The sequence below is a fragment of the Sturnus vulgaris genome, chromosome 14, assembly GCF_052056855.1.
Source record: "Sturnus vulgaris isolate bStuVul1 chromosome 14, bStuVul1.hap1, whole genome shotgun sequence".
NCBI classification, from domain to species: Eukaryota; Metazoa; Chordata; class Aves; order Passeriformes; family Sturnidae; genus Sturnus; species Sturnus vulgaris.
Window position 1 is genome coordinate 11,350,082 of NC_142256.1, and position 24,773 is coordinate 11,374,854.

The 24,773-nt window shown below is 47.1% G+C and overlaps 1 protein-coding gene across 6 annotated transcripts; it reads right to left on the reverse strand.

The window, feature by feature from the left end:
• Window positions 1–2,395: 2,395 nt before the first annotated feature.
• Window positions 2,396–24,762, reverse strand: HEPH (hephaestin). Of its 6 annotated transcripts, none has more exons than XM_088173129.1 (21): window positions 24,694–24,762; window positions 21,481–21,673; window positions 19,143–19,387; window positions 18,440–18,652; window positions 17,691–17,870; window positions 17,115–17,369; window positions 16,434–16,602; window positions 15,130–15,269; window positions 14,200–14,331; window positions 13,824–14,035; window positions 12,208–12,358; window positions 11,687–11,899; window positions 11,151–11,361; window positions 10,765–10,904; window positions 9,749–9,880; window positions 8,736–8,842; window positions 7,775–8,000; window positions 6,262–6,401; window positions 5,732–5,894; window positions 5,137–5,169; window positions 2,396–3,596 (listed from the first exon to the last, which is right to left on the reverse strand). In XM_088173129.1, exons 2-21 carry the CDS (start codon window positions 21,639–21,641, stop codon window positions 3,352–3,354), a joined length of 3,468 nt encoding a protein of 1,155 aa, XP_088029255.1. In that variant the 5' UTR covers window positions 21,642–21,673; window positions 24,694–24,762; the 3' UTR covers window positions 2,396–3,351. The 6 variants fall into 6 exon arrangements, with proteins under 6 accessions (XP_088029255.1, XP_014743277.1, XP_088029256.1 ...); XM_014887791.2 differs by lacking the exon at window positions 24,694–24,762 and adding an exon at window positions 24,356–24,459; XM_088173130.1 differs by lacking the exon at window positions 24,694–24,762 and adding an exon at window positions 24,163–24,291.
• Between the last annotated feature and the right edge of the window lie 11 nt (window positions 24,763–24,773).

The following is a 24,773-nucleotide window of genomic DNA, read 5'->3' on the forward strand; positions in this document are numbered from 1 at the left end:
TTTCTTTGTTATACTTGATGACACTGAATAAGAGAGTACTTCTCCCTCCTGTGCCTACCAGACATGCACAGCAGGCATTGAACTGTCTCTTACACAGCAAGTTCTTTGCCCACACCTTCTCCCAACAGCCTGAACTCCTCCTTTACTGTTCTGTCGTATCTCTTCAGGGACAGGTGACTGTTTCATCTCGCCCATCCTTCCCACAGTTAAAGAATTCAGAATGAAGCCTGTTTCCCAAGAACACCAAAGGACATTAAGTTTATAAAGCACCTGGTGAGCAACAGATTTACTTTCCCCAAAATAAGAGCAAATTAACAAACAAATTGATTTCCAAGACAGGCTGTCTTTGATTTTTAACACCATAAATGTTAATTTCAGCAACAGCTGTTTGATCAATCACATGCCCAGTCCTGCTCTTCTCACATCCCAGAACAGTCTGTGACTGCATTCATTGATTGTTTCCCAGATGAGTGCTGCAGCAGGTCTGGTACCTCGTGTATGCACAGTGCCTTATTTGTACATCCCAGATCCCAGACTCCACATACGAGTAAGCCAGATGTGGCTTTCTCTTCTGCTCAGATCCATCCTCTGATTTTACCTTGCACATCCCCTTGTTTTGGCAGCTGTTGTGCCCAAATTCCTCTCCCCATGCAGTCTATGAGCACATCACTCCAGACTTGCCATCACTCCCATAATTTGCTATACCAACAAAACTGCAAACAGGCTGCATGGCCAGTCTGGATCACCAAGCAATTTAGTTCAGAATTAGAGGCTGCACAACAGCTGAGAGCCCAGCAAATCCTTTCGCTGACAACTACAAGTGTCAGTTGCTTCATGGAGTGTCACAGGTTAATTCCATATTAACTTCTGTGTTTCCAGAAAAAAGTACAAAGACAGCACGTTATATTTCCATGTGCACAACCAAAAGGCTTTAGACTCACACATCTCCCATGTGCAGTCGAAGTGGGAGTCAGCAGGAGGATGAACCACACTGCCATGGCTGAGGGCATGGCTGTCTGCCCATCACTGAGTGGGGTGACAGTACAGGGATCCCTTCCCAGCCCTGCTGCTGCAATGTAACAAGCAACTCTGCTTTGCAGCCACCTGAGATAGCCTGGAAGGCTTCAAAGAGGTAAGTGATCATCTGGGTCAGCTTTTGAAAATGTCATCACAACTAACGGGGGTCTAGGAAGGACAATGTTAAAACTGCAGACAGAAAGCACTGCCTAAAGTGACAACAACAGGCAGTATTAACTGCTTATATTTATCCCATACAAAAGCTGCAACACCTGTTCTTCCATGGCAATAAACCTGTTCTGAACTCTACTGGCAGTGTGGGTTAAAGTGGGGTGGGTTTATGGTGGAGGTTCACTGGACTAGCTCAGTTGGTTAGAGCATGGTGCCAATAATGCCAGGGTTGAGGGGTCAATCCCTGTATGGGCCATTCACTTCAGAACCAGACTCTATGATCCTCGTAGGTCCCTTCCAACTCTGAATATTCTGTGATTCTGTGATCTCCTCCTCATATGCACACTGGCTGGCAGAGCTGACTTCCCCTTAGAAGTAGTTGTAAACTTGCTGATAAACTGTGCTTTGTCAGTTTGATGCAATAGAAGATTCTAGAAGAATCATCTATTTCTGTTTTGTCTAAGGCTTTCCTGTGAGTTTTCTCATTTCGAGGAGGAGTTGGTGCTCACAGGACACACCCCTCACACCACAGGCTTCTCCAGAGCCTGCCCCCACTGTTCCTCACAACCCCTGCTGGAGAGGAGACCTCTGCCACTGATGCTCCACTTGGAGCATCAAAAAACATTACATTGGAGGAATTTTGGCAGCCTGCTGTTTATGGAATGTGTGAAATCCAGCTCCTAGCCATCTGCTGCCCTGCTTGGGGCCAGCACCCAAAGCTCAGTCTGGGCTGCACAGCTGCAGGAAGGGCAATTTCCCTGTTCTGCTGCCCTGAAGCAAGGGAATACATTTAAACTCACTCCTTTGTCTCAGTGCAGGCCCAAAACATTTTTTATATATTTTATATATATTTTTAACAAGTCAAGGGGGAAAAAAATAAAAGACTTCTTTCTTCATTCTTATAACTTCTAAAATTCTCTACAACTGATGGGTTTGGAAACTTCTGGTTTGCATTAGCAACTGAGCCAAGCTTGAATCTTAGCTAAGATTATCCAAATTCAGAGTATTCAACAGTCCTGTAGCCCCTCACTAGGCTTAATGAAGTGTAATGAAAGAAAAATAATGAGCTTTGTCCTCATTGCCAAAGGAAAAGGCAGCTGGAAATATGCAGGGGCTTGATATGAATTGAACATGATTAAGTATGTGATAACCACTGTTCTGAAGAAAATGGTGCTGTTATACCTAAGGAGCCCACAGCAGTCCCTTGTAATTAGAGCTACTTAGCTGCTTTAATTGCCTCTGAAAGCCACCCACAACAGATTGCTTTTATGTTCTTTCCATTTTAAAACCAAGCACAGAAATATGGAAGCACTAACCTGCATCCACTTGGGCAATGGGGATTCAGGGGAGGGAGCTGGACAGGTATTTCATAGGGAAGGGCTCGGCACTTGACCACAGGGTGATGGGACTGTGGGATGTGTGGGCACACACAGGATGGTGTTATGGTGCTATGTGTGGGCACAGATGATGCTGGAAGGTGGCTACCACAGCCCACAGGTGAGCTACAGAACTCTGGTCCCACCACCCACTCTGAGTTTGGCCCCCAGCAAAGAGCAAAAGGATGTGTCACAGCAAGGCTGACAGTGAAGGCACAGCTCGTCATGGTCCTTCATGGCGTTCTCACAGTGGTGTGCAGTGCCCTGATTTTGTCTGCCCACTTACTCATCAAAACCAGCAATCCAACTCTAAATTAACAATTTTTTTCTGTATTCTTCATTGATTCACTAAACTGAAAAGATTATCTTCCTCTCCTTCAGATTAATTACATTAGTGGTTCACAGTGTCTTGGGAAACAATTCCCAACTCGGTTCTGGCAATGGAGCAAGACTGGAATCTGGTCTAAGCTATTCTGCTGGGAAAGACCAATTGGAGCTGTTCTGGAGAGAAGAAAATGTCCTCTCTCCTCCTTGGGGAAGGAGAGTATTCCAGAAGGACCTTCTTTAATCATTACTTGTCTTCAGTCAGTTTAAGGGGTCCTTGGATCTCTCCTGGATTTTCTTTACAGAGGGCTGAGAAGAATATATGAAGAGGTCAGAGCTCCAGCTTTCCCTCCTCAGCTTCTAGAAGTACAGTGCACAATTGAAATGATGCCCCAAAATCTTTGCTGTGGACAAGGATCCAGCCCCTGCTCCGAGCACACAGCCCAATGTTTGCACATGGCTTTCAGAGACCTGAATTCTTTTGAGACACGAGTTTGAATCCGTCATCCAGGATGGATCTCCGATTGCGTCGTAACCTCCTCTGCCTCTCAAGATGGATGACTGCTCCCAGGAGGACACCAGCAGCCAGGAGCAGCAGGACTCCTACAACAGCCAGAGAGATGACTGTGGCCTCTATCTGCTCTTGGGTCACCTTAGATCCAAAAAGCATCAGCTTCTGGGACTCATCCTCATCCTCAAGCTGCAACCCTGAGAGACAAACAGAAAGATATTTTCAACAACACCCAGCAATACCAGAATTGAAAGGTTTCAAGAAGTACAACGAAGGAGCTTTAAGAAAAACATGATGCAAAGTAGTGGAATCACCATCCCAGGCAATGTTCAAAAGATGTTCAGATATGGACCTTAGAGAAATGTTTCAGTAGTAGACATGACAGTGCTGAGTTAATGGTTGGACTCGATCTTAGAGGTCTTTTCCAATCTGAATGATTCAATGATTCAAAGGAGGTCCCAGTGCCATCCATGTGTCAGCCCCTCATCCCTGAGCACACACAGAAATTTGAGTTGGGTGGCTCCTTCCCTAACCTGCTCCACCCCAGAACCTGCCAGTGTCTCACACGTGTCCAGCCCAGTCAGCCACTGCTGTTCGCAGCTCAGAGAATATGTCCAGGCTGGGGCTGCTGCCAGTTCCCCCAGTCCATGCTCCCTGTGCCCATGGCTGCTGTCCTACACACCGAGTGCACTCACTCAGCCATGCCCATGGGATCATCAAGATCCTGAGCTTGCTTGTGCCTCCACACAGAGGCAGCAGCCACCTCCTGAGAAAAGGGGCTGTCTGCTAAAGTAAGGTTTCTGCCTGGTGAAAATACACAAGCTGGTATCTGCACATGGTATAAAACCAAATGATTTAATATCGTCACTACTACTCTCACTTATTTCCTACTCCTCCTCTGGTTTGTCCATTTTGAGTGAGGAAAATGTCGAGGAGAAAATGACTGAAATAACAGTGAAGAAAGCCTGCTGAGTTGTAGGTAGGTGGCTGCATTTGTAGGTGACCTGAACTGGCTTTCAAAACAGCTCAGCTGAATTTCCTCACAGCAGCTGAAAAATGGAGTTGAAAAAAGATGAAAAACCAGGAAAATAAACCACCGGTGTACATTACTCAGACCTCTACCACAGAAAATTTCAAAGGGATCATAACTACTACTCCCCTTCTCCCTGTGCTGCTCAACCAAGTGTCTTCTCACATCTGTTCTTTACAACACCCAAAAAATTCCAGACATGTGCTTGGGCTCTTTTCTCGGAGGAACATCAGAGCAGGAGGCAGATGTGCTTGTTTTCATGCTGACTCCATCCCTTCAGCTTGTAGAGATGATTGTGAAATTTCCCTAAACCACAGGGTCACTGACAGTCCAAAGAGGGAAGACAACCCATCCCAGGCACCCTCCTCCAAATCTCTGGCAGTACCTAAGCTCATACTCTGCATCTGAATCCATACATAGCAGGCACAACACGGTGTGAGGTTCCTAAGCTTTTCCACCTAACACAAGCAAACAAGCCTACCCAGCCCAACTTCCTTATTTCTATCACCAGAGGACAGACTGGTGCCCTCCCTGTCATCTACTGAAGCAAGGCCTCACACCAAGGCACTGCCAGGCTGGCAGAGTCGAGGCTGTTTGTGCTGTGTGTTCCTCCCTTCCCTTACAAAGATCCAAACCTCTGTGTTGCTCAGGGATGTGCCCGTTCCCCTTCCCACAGACAGGGTCTGGCAGTACTGTACACACCATACCTTGGATGGCAGTCAAGTCTTCCAGCTCTGACTCTGAAAGGAAACAAAGGGAGAGTGAGAAGGTGTTGGGCTGAGCAGGCAAAGCCCCAGTTCCAGTGCACAACCCTTTCCAGCCTTCAAAAGGAAAGTGCGAGGGAGAAATAGAGATGGCTCTGACACTGGGCAGGCACTGGTCACCCACAGCTGAAACACTGGGGCATTCACTGTTTTGGTAATACATCTAAAACCACATCACCATGAGGGCTCCATTGCAGCCAAACCCAGTCCTGAGAGTCACTCACCTCTGAGCACCTTCTAGTTCTCAGTAAGAGCAATTACTGACTGAGAGCTGAACATGGCAATTCAGACACAAGCTAGAAATCAAACTCAGAATAACAACACTGGTCATGTAAACTCCAGAAAACAATTCATTTTTAGCTCCAGCTTCAGGTATTACCATATTTAAATGGAACATCATAATTTAATACCACTTAAGTAATTATCTGCTCCCTTAACTGGCTTTTTGTAGTACATAAGAGAGTTGAGATACAAACACTCAGAATTTCACAGCAGTAGCAGGAAGTGCTGCTAGATGTTGACAGTGACAGCTCCCTACCTCCTCTGGGCAGAACAGTGAAGAGGATCTCCATGCCAGCATGGATATGGTCAGACACGTGACAGTGAAGCAGCCATGTCCCAGGGTTCCCAACCAGCATCTCCACCATTTCAAAGGTCCCAGGGAACAGATCCACAACATCTGCTCTGTAGCTTTTGCCATTCTGTCAGAGAAAGGAGGCCATTAGCTGAAGTGCTCAATGCATCTTCTCAGGAAGAAAATTCTGCCAGTGTTGCTGGGGACCACTTCAACTTTTTAATGCTCACAAGCTTTCAAAAAGCAGCTCCAGGGCTGCAGCTTGGAAAGCAAACAAGCAATTTGGTAATAATGCATAACCCTAACAAGGATTCAGCTGGACATCTCAGCACAACACAGGCTCAGGGAGTCAGACTGGGATGTGTAAAACCACATCCTTTTCCTAGCTGGGTGAAGCTTCTATGGAGTCATTAAAAAACATTGGAATACAGAGTCAAGTAAAAGTGCTGATATCAGTGGTCAGTATCTGCTTTACCATCAGCAGATGTTCTCACCTTGTATATGAAGGTCTCAGCATGAAAATGAACTGTGTGGACATCAACTTCATGACCCATTCCCAGCAGGTACCAGTTCACCCTCTCTCCCTGGTACATGGTCAGCCCAGGTAAGGTGGCATAGAGCCTGCCATTGATTGCTGTGCAGGGAATAACACAGAGGGGGAAAAGGCTGTCAGTGAAATCGAATGGGTGCTGCACCTCCTCAGAGGAAGGCAGCAAATTAGAGGCTAGAAAGTTCATACAGCACCCAATGTATCAGCAGTTAGTGTCCCCCACAGGACAGTCCCCTCAGCTCAGCTACTTATCCATTTGCTCACAGCCAGGACAAGTGATTTACACTCAAGACCATGCTGTTGCTCAGCTCAAATAAATCTCAAAAATTACCTATGCTGAAAACCTGCAGTCAGGCAGCAGAAGTGGTTACTTCTAGAAGTCAAAATGAATAAAAATGGCATTTTCAGCCCAATGATGTAGAAACATGTGTATACCTACATACACATAAATGTCTGAGAAATGTCCTTGATGAACACTGAAAAGGGTAAATCCTGCCAGTGGGCAGCCCTGTGCTGCTGAGCCTCAGACTGGCCACATACATCACATTCTAACCACTTGTAAAATCCCTGCATGACAGGACTTCACCTCTCAAGTAGCACAGCTGGAAGGAATCCTCCTGTGACTGCACATGCAGGAAAGGGATCAAAACAGGAGTGAGCTGACTGCTATGGCACACACATGGAGACTTTCGTGCTCAGATGGCAACAGAGGGAATAGGATGGATAGAGGCAGGATCTGAGGGCAGAGCACCAGGTTTTTACTCCAGGTCTGCCCTGGGCACTTTGTAAAGCCTAAAACAAGTATCCAACTTCAGCATGCTGGTTTCTGCTAGCTGTAATACTGGGTTGACAATTACAGGTTAACCTTCATGGACTTGTATTTGGAGAGTCTTTATCTCACCCATACAAAACCAGCAGTAATGACAGTACACAAATTGCAACTCATTATTCTTATCTCCACAACTGTCAAGGGACCTGTTTTGCTGAGGGTATCTTAGATATAATATGGAGAGAAACTAATATAAATAATACGTTAATTTAAACAAATGTGTTCATCCTTCTATGGCAAAAATAGCCTAAAACAACTGAGCCACATCTTGCAGCCATATAGCTCAGAAACTTAATTTGAAGTCTAACATACTCTGATGGTCCCCGAGACAAACAATTAAATTTGTCTGACAAGTTAATTTTATGTTTGATTTCATTTCCGCTTCTGAGTCACTCAGACACATCAGAGATTAGCCTCTCTGGCCTGGATGTTGCTATTCCTCCTTACAGGAAAAGCCACAATGATCAGCCTTCACTGCAGATCAAGGATTTGGGCTGTAGGTGTGCTGCAATATTGAGAACAGACAGTTTAATTTTGTTTGTGCCACTGATAATGGAAAAGGATGAGGACATTCACCACAAGCCAGGCTCCCTACTTAGAGAGGCTGCAGAATCAACACCAACATTACCGTGCATTTTGTTGCTTTCCACAAATTGCTCATCCAGCAGGTTGATCTCCGTGTGATTTCCCTTACTGAAACGTTCCACATTCTCCTCCAAGTACCAGGACTGATTTTCATCAAAAACCAGGAAAAGCAGAGCAAACTCCCTCTTCACATCCTTCCTGGTCCCACTGGACCGCAGGGCCCCTCTCCGGCACACCTTCAGGGGCCCGACCAGCCCACTGTACATATCCTAAGCAGAAGGAAGGAGAGCTCTCAGGCAAGGACCCTCTCACCCTCTTTTATGACAGTTCTCTGCCTTTCAGCAATCATTTCCTATTCCCACATCACCCCACTTAAAACAACCAGTGCCGCTGTACAAGTATTCTTGTTGGAGAACATCAGCCACTGAAGCACAGGAACAGAAACTGTACGTGCTCTTATAAATGCAAATCCGAGTCATAAATATGGATGGGATCAAAGTATTTTCCATTCAGTGACTGCAAAAACATCTGCAACTTGAGATAAAAAGGCTATTATTTCTGGGTTGAATGTGATGGTTTATTACAGGTTCCTCCAGGTTGTTGCCCTGTGAAATCAATGCTATGACACTTCTAGAAATGATCAAATCTGCTTGCTTTATTCATAAGGTTTATTTTGGACAATTTCTGCCTTTTGTAGACTAGCCCTATGGCTCCCACCAGTAGAAACCATGACCAGCTGGGAGACTGCCTACAAATAACTGGAGAAAGGTTAGTAGCAAGGAGAGATGGTGGAATTGTTTTATGAAGGTTTGTTAGGAAAAAAATAAGGACAGACATCAGGACAAATTCAGATTATTTCCTCTCCAAGGAGTAGACATGTTACCAGGTGATTCTTCCACCTCATGGCTGGGCCAATCTCTAAACTGTACCCAACTCACATTGTTTTCTAAATGGGGTAAAAAATTGGTCTAATTAGGCTTTTCTTGCTATAACTTTTATTTTACCTTTACTGGGTCCACTGCAGAGTAGTAGATCCAAGGAACACAGGCTGAATCATTTGGACCTGGACCAGATCTCTCAGGAACTTCCCACCGGTATGTCACAATGTCACCTGAGGGACAAACAGCACCATACACCAGGTGACACCCACTCACTAAGCAGCAAAACCAAAAGGAAAAAGAAAATCCTGTCTCCAAAGCCCAATTTCAATTCTGTATTGGCCAGATATTGCACTTGCCTTTCCCAAACACAAAGCAGGGTGGAAGCTCCTGTCTCAGAGCGAGTCAGAGGGTTCACAGGATGTACACACTGTCTGGTACAAGCACAATGCAGGTTTATCTGCTGCTTTCAAGACTGGACCTGACCATGGAAATGACCATGGAACAGCCATGGAAGCTCATTCAGATGGAGCTTAAGACTTTATTTTCTTTAAAGTGAATTTATGATGCTGATTCAAATTGGGGTTTAAAATCACTCCTTTTTTCATATTAGCAGCCCATTTCACAAAGACAGGATCTGGCTGACAGCCTGACTGTGGCTTCGACAGTCTGGGCAAGTTGGAGGAGACCAAAAATTAAATACATAGGCATCTGGATCACAAGACAAAGTGGCCATTTCAACCAGATCCCAGCAAGTAATTGTGCATTTCTCCTATTTCATACTATTTTCATACTATTGTGCTCATGCAGCCCAAAGAGGAGGCTCCTCCATCCCAGGACCAGCTGAGCTGTCACCTGCCATCACCTTCCACTTCCCACAGAGAGACCACACTCAGTGTGGGGAGGGATAAGGCTGCACACAGAAGAATGTCCTACACATGTCCCAGACAGCTGCCATCCCCACACAAATGGTATCACTAAAACTGTGCTGGACCTGAAAGACCAGTTACTGTCCAGTTCCAGCACTCTACTGTAACAAAACCAGGGCATCTGATGCTGCTTAAGGAAACCAGTCTGGCTCTGGGATAAAGTCAGCTGTGTGAGCCCACACAGGAGTGCAACCAGAGACAGGGACCTACCAGGGTTTGCCACTTGGGGATGTCCAGCCTGCTGCTCCAGCACCCCGTGTGCATGGACAGAGTAGGGTCGCGAGGCGTTGTTCTTGAACACGATGTTGAGAATATCGCCCACTTCCGCCCACAGAAAAGGGCCTTGAGACAGGAAGAGTGTACTCTGAGACCAGCAAAATCCATCAGCACATCTCCTGGGATATTCTCACCCCTCTCTCAACATCTTCTCCCCAAAAAATATTACCTTATAATATTTATGATGCTCCCCTTCCTCTTCTCTACCTCCCAAAAAGAGAACTGGATGCCAGTCCAGTTCAAGTATTAGGAAACTGGACTGATTTTCACAACGAGGAGAATGAAGGTGATTTCACATCTTAACTGGGCCCAGCACAGCTAAGGCTTGATTTCTGAATACTATTATGCTAAATGTCACATGTTGATCACCCTTTGCTATTGGTTTCAAAAAATGTGGTAATACTCAGCTGAGCCCGACTGTCACAAATCAGAGCTGCAGCCTATTTTGAGTGGCAGATGCTGCCTCAGCCTGGCTGCCCTGACACCACTCACAGCCTTGGGTTCATAACACAGATTTCTGTCTCCACAGACCTCCACTAGTCAGTACAAAATACTCCTCCACTTCCCAAGACTGCCTGCTTTTGCCCCAGAAGCATTTCTCACAGCTACAGATTTTCCCCTCTATTTCTCAGACCCCTCTCCAGAAGTCAGTGGTTGTTTCAGTGCCACAATCAGAGAAACGCAGCTGTGAAACATGCTGTGCCCAGCCTATGACAGAACACTGGTGCAAAGGCAAGTGGAAAAGCTCAGGCTTTCCTACAAGCTGTGCACAGGAGTCTTCTAACTGCTGTCTCCAAGGTGGCAAATGTGAGTAGGACACATTGCACTTACACAGCAGATGCCTAAATATCCAGTGAGCCTTCAGATTACAGCTGTGAGCCACTGCAGCTTTAGAGCCCCAGTCCCATTGCTGTGTGAGAGGAAGGTGAACCCTCTGCACACATCCTTACCCAGTATCCCTAGGTGTTCATCACGACTTATCCTGGCCTTGGGGGTTTGGAAAGTGCCATCTGTGTACTCCCTGTAAACTGCTTTCTTGTACCTGGAGCCGAGCAGTCCATTCTCGTTGTTCAGAAACACATCAGCATAGCTGAGAAATGCAGAACGAGTGCTGAGATAACCAAAACCTCAAGGAGAACAAACAACTAACGTCTGTCAGGGGGTTCACAAGCTGAAGGGGCTCCTAGAGCCAACCTGGGCTGCAAAGGAGAGCACGATGATGTGGAGGGCTGTGCTCCCATCAGCAGCACCAGGTCATAGGGTGGCCAAGACACCCACCACGCTCTACCAGGGTGTGCTGGGACACTGCCAGGCTTCCCCAGAAGGGGGGCTCTACCTCTGTGCAGAGTGGTTGTGCCGTTCTCTCTCCCAGCTGCGGTCCGGGGCGTAGTCCCACACCACCTCCTCGGCCGCGATGTAGAACGTCCGCACTCCCCTGTAGTGACGGGCAGAGGCACTGCCCGCCTTTCCACACCTGGAAACGTTGTACTGCTGCCTCATCCCAGACTGGTAGTGATTGCTCGTCTGGCAGTAGATCTCAAAAGTCCCTGAGGGAGGCAGGATGAACAAGGAAATCAGTGGCTTTTGAAGACTCCAGGAAACAGCTGCTTCCCCGACTGGTGTCACTACGTGCTTGGTGTACCTCTGTGGTGCTTAGGGGGCTTGGTTGCCACAGGCCAAAGTTAAAAGCAGTCATTGGAGAAATCAAGCAGGAATGGCACAACAAAGTCCTACATCTAAATCACCTCAGGAAGCTTTCTTACACAATAAGCACCTGTGACACAGCTCACCCTGTAAGAGTTCATATCATGCTAGAGAATCTGCCACATGGGAGACTCTTCCCTCTGCCCAGTCAGCTGTGCAGGCACTCACCACTGTGATCAGGCTGCATGAAAGCAGTGGCAAATGTGTGAGGGAACAGATTGGCTGAATCTCTCCTCATCCCGTTCATCTCTATGGTGTTTCCCTGAAACACAGCTCCGTGCACATCCGCTTCGCTGCCCAAGCCCAGGAGGTGCCAGGACACGTTGTCTCCTTCACACACGTCCAACCCAGGCAAGTTACCAAACATAAATCCATTGATGGCTGGAAAGGAGAAAGCAATTAACTCTCTGCAGGCAGGTGTCAGCCAGGAGATTTTGAGCATAGACCTCGTAGGACAGGCCTGCCAGTCAGAAGGGTAACTTGTTTGTAATTCACCCCTGAATACACTGAGAGCACACTTCTCCAGACAGCTGTGCTGCTTGTCCATGTCTCACCTGGTGCCTCCAGCCTGGCTTGATTCCAGGCCAACACCACACAGCCCTTCCAGCCCCCAGCTCAGCCTTTAGGAGAACACCAGCCCGTGCTCTGCAGGTTCATCCCCACTGTCATAGAGCAGCATCCAATCATACCATGCATCCTGTTGGACTCCTCGAAGCCATCATCCTTTTCCACAGATGTCTCTTCCATCCTCAAGTAGTACTTTATGTTGGCATTTAAATACCAGCTGAGGTTCTCATCAAACACGTTGAAGAGAAGATAAAATTCTTTGTTGATCCCTTTCTATAATTACAATGATGGCTGTTAGCTTTTAAAACACAACAATTAACTATCCTTAGAGTTAAAGCTGTTTTGCTTGGCTCTTGTATTCCCCTTTATTTTAAAACATGGCTCATTGAGAGACAGGACTCCATCCCTTTACTCATGTTGAACATTCCTCTTTTATTTCACAAAACGCACCACTAAGCCTGGACTGGAGATTTTATAATTAACCTAAATCCTTGACAGTGTTAATTCTCCTAAGAAATGCACTCCAAAGCATGGTGTTTCCCCACTAAAAGAACATTGTGATGGTGTCCAGACTCTCCCACTGGTGTCACTGTCCCCAGCAGCACACAGGCAGCCAGCATGCTGAGGTGGTGAGCAATTCCCAGGCTGCAGCACAGGTACAGCAGTGGCTATGCACCTTCCACAATTAAGCATTCATTAAAGGTTTACCTAAGACTGTGGCACTGGAATTTCCACCCCAGGTGATTTTTCCCTGTCTTACATTTACAAAGGTCTGTCTCTTTTGCTTACACCCTTCCAATACCTGCCCATGTTTATCATTATCACAGCTCCTTCACCTCGAGGACTGTATGTATTCCCAATTTGCTCAGCAGAGCCAAATTTTCACCCTGGGTAGCATGTTGATATCTTCTGCACTCGTAATTTAGTCACAGGGTGCCCCCACTGAATGTGAGCTCCCCCAGGAAGGCTCTGAGAACAGCAATCCCCAGATCTGTCACTGCTCCCCAAGCCATGCTGCAGGATGGCAGTGGGGGTTTGATTTGCCCTCTGCTGTCTTTCACAACAAGGCTCTGCTCCTCTGCCTGGTACCACCCCATGGATTTCAATTTACAGTTTTCCCTACATTTACTGCCAGGAATAGACTACTCCTGAATGAAATTCCAAGAGGAAGTTCTGGCTGCCCTTCTGGTTTCACCTCTCCATCAAAAGCACAAGACTGACATGGATTTTCACATGCTTTTTTTTTTTGTAGCCAGCTCTGCTTGAAAATTAACTCCTCTGGCAGAATAAATGAGGCTCACCAAAACCTCAAAGCATTGTTATCACCCAAGCAGAACATCTGTAAGCAAAAATGTCTTTTCAGTGTTTCTGGGACTGCAAGGACTATTCCACATGCCTCTCTGAAAGCAGCCTGCTACACAAGCCTCAGAACAAGAGTTACCAATAACTCTTCCAAGGTACAGTTGTTCAGCAAAGTTTGTTTGTGAATTAAAAGCAGAGCTCAGGAATATTTTGAGGGCAGCTCTAGAGAGCCCAGAACACTACTGGCCTTTCCTAGGGGAGACCTGGGCACCAGCTGTACCAGCATTAACTTGGCCAACAAGGCTTTGATTTGACTCTCCCAGACTTAAACTACCGCATGTTTGTTTTTAATATGCTCCCTAATGTTTTGTTGATGCTTCTTTTCTCTACATGAAAGCAAAAACCTGGTAGGAACAGGGCAGGAAAACCCCTTTACCTGCTTGTTGTTTTCATCCAAAGTGCCTGACTTGCAGATGAGCAGAGGCCCCACTAAGCCTGAGCTGGAGTCTTTGACAGGATTCACAGCTGAGCTGTACATCCAGGTGAGGCAGGGAGGGTCACTGGACGTGGGCCCCACGTGGCTTGGCACAGTCCAGCGGTACGTGAAGTTGTGCAGTGGTGCCACAGAAACCCCACTCTGGGACAAGCCTTTAAAACAGGGATTACAGGGTTATTCCCAAGTCCCTGCACAAACTCAGTTACACCCTCTCACCAGCTACTTTCAGAGCAGGCTTTACTTCATTCGTGTCAACCAAACACTCAGCACCTCTGAAGGGTGATGGGGGTGTACTCAAAAAAAGGGATCCACCAACCATCATGGTACCACATCCCTTCTGATTCCTTCCCATAGGACACTCCATGTGGCTGGATGCTGAAGGGCCAGGAGGCTTTGTTAAAAAATGTCACCAGGATGGTGTCTCCAACTTCAGCTTTGATCACTGGACCTAGAATATAGCAGAGAGCGCATATCAGCAACAGAGCATTTACCCAGGCAAACCAAAGCAGACAGGGCACCTTCCTCCAAGCTGCAGGGCCAAAGATGAGAGGCAGCAGATGGCCTGGCCTTGTTGCTGCTGAAGGGAGCTCAGTGGGACCAGGGGCTGGCAAGGATTGCCTGAAAGCAGTTTGAGTCTACAGGAGAACTCAGAGAGGCATCACACCTTCACACAGGGAAATAACAGAACAGCCAGCTGTGCTGGGATGCCCTCAGGATAGGCCCATGTCTCTCTCCCACTTACGCTAGGCCTCCTCAGCCACCCAAACACATGGCCTCAGAGGTGTGAGATGCTCTCCAAGCCCACCAGAGTCTGTAAGCCCATGACCCACCAGCCAGAGAGGAGTTATGAGCCCTTACCATGCCTGTCCCCAAGCACTCATTCAGGAGAGAAAGCTCTCTGTGAGAACATGGCGCTTGCAGCATGCCTTGAAGAGGCTCAGTCAAAAACACATAACCAGGAGCTATTGCTGTGACCTGTTTAGCTCTATTCACACATGCTATGTGTGCCCCTCAGCTCTTACCTCTAGAACACCTTTAGAATAACCCCTGAAGTGATTCTGTCCATTCTATCACCCTGCACCTTGGCCTGTTCCCTTTGCTCTCAGATGTGACTTGTGAAGCATCTCTTGTGCCCCTCCCTGACCCTCAAAATGAGCAGGCAGGTACAGCCACCTGGGACTCCCAGCATCAGCATCCTTCTCACAGACACTGACAGAGGATTTGTGCTCCTGGATAAAATTCTCACCAAGTATTCCAAGGTGTTTCTCTTCTGCTGATTGCTGCTTTTCCTCACGGAAACTCCCATCAGTATATTCCACATACTTTGCCTTCCAATAGACACCTCCAATTCGGTAGAGGCTACGCTTGAAATACTGCTCAGCAGGACTAAATGCAAAAAGCAAATATCAGGTCATGTCATAGAAGAATCAGCCCTGTTCCCCTTCTCCCGCTGGCAAGGCCATCAGTATCTCCAAATCAAACAGTATTTCAGACAAGGACAGCACCTCTAGTTTGGAACAAGCACAGCTTTGACTCTGCTAAGCTTTTTTGCCCTTACAGACTCATCCACCTGTGTGTTCAGGGAGCATCTGCAGCACACAGCCCTGTCCCAGGTGAACCTGCCAGGTGTGATGAGCATCACTGCACAAGATGTGTGAAGGAATGAACAAAACTGCAGTGCAGTCAGTGGAAAGGCAATGCTAAAACTCCAACCTCTTCAGAAACTGGAGGCAGCCCCAGTCACAACTAAAATAAACAGCTGTAAAGGTATTTATTTCCTCCACTACCACCCTCACCAAATATAAGTAACAAGCCTTGCAGGAGAGGCAGTGCAGTTACAAGGCCAGCTCACAGGTCTAAGGTCTGCGAGGCTTGCTGCATGGCACTGAGTTAATCATTAACCACTCTACATTTCCTCTTCTCCATCTGAATAAGGTATATCCTCTCTAACACATTACTAGGGAAGGGAAGTAATCTCTGTGGAAGGAGAATAATCTCTTTCAGTTAGCCAAAGACTGAATGGGAAGTCTCTCAATTATGCCAGTCACCTGACCATGGGATGGAGGGAGGGCTGCCATCCAAGTCTTTGCATCTGATTTCCTAGAAATTGCTTCCTGCAGCAACACCAGCCTGAGGCCCATCTGCAGGCCCACTCTGCCACCCTGTGTCTGCTGCACCAGGGGATTTTTGAATCATTTCTCAAATAGATCAATCTGTTCCTAGGTTAGTCACAGCAAGCAGAAATGAAGCCCAGAGACAAATGTGGCAGCTCATAATGTACATCTGCTGGGACTTCTGCTGCTTGTGGGCACAGCTGTGCCACATATCACTCTTATGAGAAAGTCCCAGGTACCTGTACTGCTCTCAGTGCAGTCCAGCTACAGCAGCCTCCCTTTGTAGACGGGGTGATCAGCCTTCCCAGGAAATGTACCCCATGTGAGCAGCAGGGAGGTATTTTGAAAAAAAGGAAATTCCATGTTTTCGTGAGCAGCCTTCTTGATACAGGCCAGATTCCCCAAAAACTGCCAAGCCCAGCAGCCTCTCACTCACCTGCCTGTGTCACTGAGCTGCTTCCCAGTGAGCTGGTCACGTGCTGAGGGTGCATAGTCCCACTGCACATCCTTGGCAGCTATGAAGTATTTCCGAACTCTCCCTTCCAGGCTGGGTGCTGCAGCTTGCCGAGAGCAGGGCCGGACTTCATAGAGTGCCCCCATCCCAGCTGGCCAAGACATGAAGGTGGACACTCACTTAGCCCCTCCAGCCAGCCCAATGGGCAGTCCCACCTTCCCTCTGCTGTCCCAAAAGCTACAGGGATGGGAGAAGGCAAGTGACTCCACAGCAAGGAGTTTTGTGTCACTGAGCAGAACTTCCAACCTTAGGTACTGGATGCTGTGGAAGTATGGACAGAGTGACCAGAGTCTTGTGCTCTGCTCCTCAAATCTATCATGAAAGAGTCTCTTATAGGGGCCTGAGCTCTTAAGGCACTGACTCATCTCAGTTTTCAGCTGTACCAAACATCAAACATCACACCATGGTATAAGTCAGCCCCACTTGACAAAGCTGCCCTGCACATTACTAACCAGCCCACTCCTATTTTTACAAGACAAGGCATCACCCACTCATCTGGGGACATTCCCCATGCCCAAGGCACTGTTCCCTACCACACTGTACATCATGTACATCAGAAACAGAGGACACAGAATCCAGGACCTATTCCACCCTCTGCCTTACCTTGTATGTGATCATTGACCTGGCAACTCAGCAGCCATCGCCCAGGGTTTCTGGGGGTCATATCTGCTGTAACAAAAGTGGCTGGGAAGAGGCTGGCCACATCTGTCCTGTGGCCACGGATTTTGAGTGTCTCCCCATGGAAGTAGGCTGTGTGAACATCAATTTCATTGCCCATCCCGAAGAGGTACCATGCAACAGAATCCCCAGCACACATCTTCAGCTCAGGGAGGTTGCCAAACACATAACCATTAATAGCTGCAAAACCAAGCAAGCCAAAATTAGAGAGCAGAAAAGGGGCCATCAGGTGACAGCACAGACACATAGAAGTATGGACCTAACCAGAACTCCTCCTCTTCTGCTTTGGAGAGCCCAGCTCCACAGCTCATTACTATAATAAAGGGTATAAAAGCTCACTCGAGCCAAAGATAAAACCAAAACAATACTTCCATTTTCTGGAGTCATTGCCCTGTCCCTGAGATAGTGTTTGCTAAGCACATGATCTCGGAGCAGATCCTGGAGCACTGACACTCCCGAGTATCTCAGCAGACACAGTGGCCTCACAGAGGTGACACTGACCATGCATTTTGTTGCTCTCCTGAAATTCCTCATCTTCTTTGTCTACAGAGCCAGGATCTGTGCAGAATGATGCAATGTTGTCATCCAGATACCAGCTTAGGTTTTCATCCACCACACTGAACATCAGAAAGAAATCAACATCCACATCCCAGCGTCTTTGAGAGCTGCCAGTCAGTGTTCCTGAGAGGAGAGAGGAACGAATGCAGAAAATCACTCACGCAGAAAATCATACATCAGGCAAGAGATCAGAACAGCAGTAGCAGAGTAAGTCTTGTCACATGAGTTGGAGACAGATGCTTTCCCACCATCCTCACAGCTCACCACAGACAGAGCAGTGAGCTCACCCTTTTCCAAAATACCCCTGCCCATACAGTTCTCTCTCCCAAGCAGCTCTGCCACTGCAGGCCTCAACTACAACACCTTCAGTCTTCTCACTCCCTGAAACCAAGTGCCATGCTTTTCATACACAAACTAGATCCTGGACAAGAGTATTGCTGTTAACATGGATTCAAGCAGCTCTCTTGGATCAAGAGGCCTGCAAGCTCACCTGCCCAACCACTAAGAGATAATGGCAATGCAATGACAAGAATCCAGATAGAACCCAGGTACTGTCCTCTCTAACCAAGCTGCACTTCTCCCTGAATCTGGGAGCTGCACACCAGAGGATCTTCTTATCCTTATTCATGTCAACACAAGACCTTCGCATTATGGAATGGCAGGCCTCAGCTGCTTTCTCTTGGTGTTTTTACCCGTTTTACATGTGAGTAAAGGCCCAATTAATCCAGATGCAATGTCCCTTGGTGCATCAATATGAGAGTGGTAGATCCAGGTCAAGCAGTTTGGGTCATCATCAGTTGGACTGTGATCTTCAGGGACAGTCCAAGTATAGGTGTAATTCTTTCCTGGGAAAACAGCATCATCCTTCTTCTGATCCTGGGGGGACATATCAGGATACAGGGATCCTAGAACAATTGAGCAATCACAACATCCATTCAAGTAGAGCCAAGATGCCCACACATGTAACCTTATCCTGAGCTGAGACTCGCCATCCCAAGGCTGAAATATTGTTTAATCATCACTTCCTCAAAGAGGCACCGAGGCACAGAGCCACTGTAAGGCAACTTGCCCAGTAAACAGGTCAGCACAGAGTCAGCAGGATTATTTCCATTCTGCTTAGTGCTGCTTTGCCTTCAATTCTGCACTGTGCCTCATAGTCAATCTCTCTACGATCTCTAGAGTTGATCAGTATTTTGGAGGTTCTAAAGTCAAGAAATCCAGGCCCAGGTCAGGACTCCAGCCCCATGACCCTGCTAACCCAACACCTGGTGCCTTCACCAAACATCCAAATGCAGTTGTTTTCCAGCTGGGGCTTTATGGACAGTTTTCCCCCATGCATACTCCTAAGTTCCCAGTGAGAAAAATCTGTCTCCATGATGGCAGTAGCTCATTTACCTTCAGAGTCCTTTTCGTAGAAAACACCATGAGGATGGATTGTATATGGTCGAGTAGCAAAATTTTTTAGGTGTACTTGAATGGTATCCCCCACTTCTGCTCGGATGATAGGCCCAAGGAACCCCAGCCAGACAGGTTTGGGGATCTCAGTGGTGTACGTGGAGTCCGTGTATTGTTTATAGACAGATTTCTTGTATGTGCTTCCCACTCTGTCTTTCCCAGACTGCAGGAATGCTGAGGCCTGGCTGTTGAATTCAAAGGGAAAGGCACTGTGAGTCATCATTATACACAACAGCTGGTCAATACTGCAGCAGAGTGATGGTGACACCCCACTTTCCGGGGTACAAACAAAAGCTTTAGCATTAGAGGACCCCTGGGATGCTCTAAGCCACCCATGCACGGCCACAACCTCAACCCCAGCTCTTCACCAACAGACAAAGTGCACCCTGAACTGTGCCCTACAAACAAGAACTGGGAAGGTCAGTGCTTCCCAGACAATCCCATGTAGGTGTCACAGGGAGAACCCTTCTCATGCCTCCTTCAGCCTTCACTGGATTCTTCAAAACTCTTTGATTCCTTTGTAGCATTTCCAGCTAAATCACAAGGCAAGTAGAGTGGAATCCTGAGCTCTCTGGCCAAAATTTGAAGTCTGAAAGATGATTCTCTACTCAACAGTTTCCAAACTCCTTCCAGAGTGGCAGATAAGACAGGCAAGTACATACCCAGCACGTAACCAGCTTCCAGAGTTAAAACCTCATAGTGGTACTAAAGTTTAACTCACAAGCATATTTGCTCTTTATGGGTAATTCTTAATAGATAAGAGATGAATCACAGTCCAGGTATTAATGGAACCAGGCTAAACGAGAGCCAAGGTCGCTCCCCTCACTTCCCCCTTTGGATTGATCACCCACAGCAAAGCAGCCCTGGCAGGGAGGTAACTCTAATGCACATCTCAGAGAATGAACAGTGGAGACTCAAATATGGAGCATTGGCCTCATCATTCAAAAACAGGCAGGGCTTGGCTCTACAAGCTCTACAATGCAGAGTTCAGCCCTTTGCCAAGTCATCCCTGCAGCCATTATCAGCAAAGAGTTTTAGATAATTCACACTTCATTTTACAGATGTGCTTCTTATTCCCCACACAGTCCATTTCTTCCCAACAAAAAGTGTCCTTGAAATAACATGCTACGTCTATCAATCATATCAACATCTCATCCCTTTCTAATTGCCAGCAGTTTCATTTTTACAATCATTGTACAAATAGACCCCATTAAGTAATTGCTTGCAGTGACAACAGTTTTTAAATTGCTTTTAAGTTCAGTGGCCCTGAATTTTATTTCCTTCTCTTCATATATTATGAAAGAAACCAAGCAAAATCCACTGCATTCATTATTGCTTCAGGAGTCAGCAGTAACATCTTTATTAACCCTGAATTTTGGGGTGTTTCCTGTGAACTTATTTATATCTACACAGCATCTCCAGAGAACAGAGACTTTTCCATGCTAAACTGACAGATCTTGATGTCTCTGCACACCCTTCCTGCTCCTGCTGTGCTGTTTCTGAAGGTGTCTGAATCTGAGTGCTAGTTATTATGGAGGGGTAAAGAACTGAGAGCAGGTCAAAAAATACCAGCCATCTTCCACAGAAAATGAGGGCAAGGAAATAAAGCACAAATGCCTTTAAAATTTTATGGAAATCTTTAAAAAAAAACCCAAACCACACACAAAAAAATCGACCAAAGAAAAAGGCATGATGTTTTAAAAGCTAAACCCAAAACACTGTTTGTGTAGTAACTCAAACCAATTATTGCAGTTTCCAGAATTAGTTTTGCAAGAAAAACAAAAATGTTTTTCAAACAGCCACCAAAATCCCATGCAGGAAGTCCCATTAAGTCTAAGGCTTGAAATTCCACTGAAACAAAAACAAGCTGGCTCTGTGAAGTCATTTATACAAAGATGAAAAATCATCATGCTTCAGGATAAACAAGCCGATCACCAGCTGGAACTAAGCAAAATGAAACTCCAGGGTAGAGCATTGCAAAATCTAGGCTATTTTAGAACAATGTGTCCTGTATCTGCTCTATTTTCTGTTCCCTGTTTGTTTTCCATACACTTCTCTAGTGTATGGGCTCTGGACTCTCCAGACCATCCCTTTTCCCACTGACACAGGTTTTACCACAGGAGCATAAAACAAGTTAAACATTAAGCTCATAAAGATCAGAATCTACAAGAGTGTGTCTTTTGCTTGCTCAGATGCCCCAGAATACTTGCATTAAATCACACATCAAATGACAGCTTAAAGCCAGCCCCAGACTAAATTCTGCTAGAAGTGAACGTACTGGTTACTTGCAATAGCCTGGTTGGCAAACACATTCTTCCCTGTTGGAGCATAGTTCCAGTCCACCTCATGGATCCCCAGGTAATAGACTCGGGTGACACCACCAGCAAACGTGGGTGACAGCATGGAAATGCAGAGTAGCAACCACCAGACTGATCCCATCCCAGCCTGAAAGGTGCTTTTGGAAGCTACACCTATTGGGGAAACACAAAAAGAATGAAACAGAATTATGACCATTTGGTTTGAAGGTGCTGGACATTTTGAGAAAGTATGAAGAAATCAGGTGTAAGTACTATTGGGATCATTACTCAAATACTGAAGAAGAAAATCCCTCCTGTAACAAAGTTGACACACAAGGTTGATGGAGATCATGCCTCGGTAATGAGTCCCCAATACCAAATGTGCTGCTCTCATAATAATTTAATTAGCCTTTTTTTCACTACTGCTCACATTTCAAATCATCTTACAGTTCCACATACAAAGCTCAAGGAAATAGTCCTGAGTAAGTATATATATATTTAAAACTCTCACCCAGATCTCTCTTTTCTAAGTCATCTGAGGAAGTACAATTTAGTCACTATGAAATTCTTTTAAATTTTCATTTCTTTAAGCATGACTCTTAAGGAGAGGCTATCTGTAGTCCAAGAGTACATCTCAAATGGGCTGCACAAGGTTTTTCCTTTCTGTACCATCATTTTCCCCATGATTTTGATCAATAAGTAGCTTACTCATAAAGCTTCCAATTGACACCAAGCTTGTTGGCAATAACCACCAGAAATACTCTATTTAGAGTTGGGAAAAAGTTGGGGAAACTGTCTGAAATCATCAAAACACACTTGTGTGAATACGGGCTCAAAGAACTGTCTGTATGAAGGAGAAGCTGGTGCAATATGGGGCAGTAGAATTACACCAAAAGATAAGGAAGGATTAAACCGCATTTAAAAACCACGTGAAAATGTCTACAAAGGTCTCACACAATGATACTCTTAAGAAAGCTGGATGTAGCCAACAAACAAACAGCACCCAAATGAGATGTTGAGACACAGCTCTTGAGACATGTAACAGCAACTCAAAATAGCAGAGAAACAGAAAGCAAGAGAATAAGAAACATGACCTAGCAAGAAAACTCAGAAGAATCAGTTTTCGTGTTCATACAGAAAGGGACGGTGACACAGCACTATGGCAAAGGTTTGTCATAAAGAGACTGTCATTATTTATTCTGTCTTTGTAACAGTAACATGAATGTATAAGGCTTTTCTGCAGCAAGTCTGGATAATCTGTAAGCTTTCAGTCAGCACAGCGACACAGAGCTGCTTTGAAACCTCTTCTAACATCTGATACCCAACAGACATGATTCAACCCCAGCACACGGCAATGGACTGAACACCTTCCAAAGCTTCACTTCTTGATTTCCAAACATGCTGTGCTATTCTCAGAAGATAATGAAAATCAAGTATTGCTGTTTCCAAATAATCATTAAATTGGACAAAGTTTGGAGACACCTTCTTTCCCTCCTTTCTCAGAAGGGAGCTGTAGGTATCTCTAAATCTGAGATGTTTTGGATCCATCAACACAGTATAGCTCTGTTCCAGTGTCTCCATCAGCCAGTCCCTTCCAGAAGCTCCTGGTTATACACCTGATAAAACTCAGATACAGTCCCTTCAAAGTGGCTTCAGCAGTGTGGGAACAACAGCAGCACATTGGGTCATGCCCACCCCTACACACTATTCAGTCACTGACTTATTCTCTGCTGCTGTGCACAAGGAGGTAAAACACCTTTTTTGACTCACTCTGTACCAACATGGATTCAAAGGAAGGAGTTTGGAAAGCCATACCTGTGCTGTTTCACACAGCAGACCAGCAAAAGGCAATGGTGACAGCAATGTGGAAAGAAACAGTAATTTAGAAAGAAACAGCAGCGCCAGTCCTCAGCCTGAAACCTGCCACCCTGCCAGCACCCACCCCGAGGGAAGGGCAGCGGGATGCGCCTGACTCAGCCCAAGCTATGGCCTTTCTGTCTGCTCAGGGCAAAGTTCGCGGGAGCTTCCTGCACCCAGGGTGGCTCCTCAAGGCCCGGAGCCGCCGAGCCCAGGAAGCCGGGCCAGGCTTCCGTGTGTGCTCTCATCCCGACGCTTTGTGCGGGCAGTACCGCACCACGGCAGAAGAGCGGCTCTCAAAGCTGGGTGTGAAAAGTGCCCAGGGAGACAAACCCGCCGTGCCACAGCCCCTGCTCACCGCACCCAGCAGGGCAGGCACACACAGCCACCAGTGGGGCATCCTAAGGGCTCTGTGCTGTGCTCTGCCATTGAGGAGTCAAGGACAAGTCTTCGGGACAGCCTTCACAAGAGTCCCACCTGGACTCTGCTTGGAGTTGGACCACAACATCGCACACACCTCTTGGGTAATTCTAAGTAACATCAAAAAATATCCCTGAATGGCGATGCCGCAGATGACACAAAGTCTGTGCTCACATGCCCTTTACAGTAACTAATCGACTAGCGAAAGGTGAAAGTAGCTAAATTCGTTTCAAAAGTTTTTGTTTTCAATTTTTCATTGATATTAATATTTGCCTTAATTAAGGAAAAAAAATAAAAGAAAACTAAAACCAATCCAAGTTTTATATTACATCCATCCCTGAACCTTGTACTTTACAGCAAAATCCTCCCCCAGGACTGCCCTTTACCGGGTCCCCGACAGCACAGGAGTCGCGAATGAACGGAAATCAGATTTCAGGCGGGTTGGTGGGATCCAACTCCTATCTGATCCAGGCGGACGATGCAGGGATATCCCCCGACCCCTGACTGCAGGGAAATCACAGCCCGAGAGGAGGGGAAAGCACAGAAGGAAGGCAGGAGGACGGACGGCTCATCCCTTACGTGCGGAGCGCGGCGGGGCTGCAGAGCGGGACGCGGAGCGCCGGCGGGGACCAGCCCGGGAGGGACAAAGGGGCGCTGCCTCCGCGGGCTGACCGAGCCCAACCGAGCCCAGCCCGGCCCCTCAGCGCCGACCGCGCCCGCTCCCGCCCACAGGGCGGGCCTGGCTGCTCCGCCCCGCACCTGCGGGAGTGCCCCGGCCCGGCCGCGCCTCAGCCGCGCACGCGGAGCCCGACCCGCGGCGTGCACCTGCCCGCCCCGCCCAGGGCTCGGCCCCCGGAGGTGGGAGCCCCGGGAAGGCGGTCGGGGGCGGAGGCAGAGCTGCGGCCAGCGGCACCCACCTGCTGGGCGGGACCAGCGGCGGCACCGGGCGGGCGCTCTTTAGGGACCGCGCAACCGAGGGGCGGGGGGGGGGGCGCGG

What these genes read in the sequence shown, in the direction of transcription:
- HEPH (XM_014887783.2), bottom strand. Translation starts at nt 21,716, where the DNA reads ATGGTCATAATTCTGTTTCATTCTTTTTGTGTTTCCCCAATAGGTGTA. An exon ending in TTTACTCACATGTAAAACGG is followed by an intron (nt 17,871 to 18,439) that starts GTAAAAACACCA and finishes CTCTCCTCTCAG; the next exon opens with GAACACTGACTGGCAGCTCT. An exon ending in GGAAAGCAACAAAATGCACG is followed by an intron (nt 6,402 to 7,774) that starts GTAATGTTGGTG and finishes TTCCCTGCACAG; the next exon opens with CAATCAATGGCAGGCTCTAT.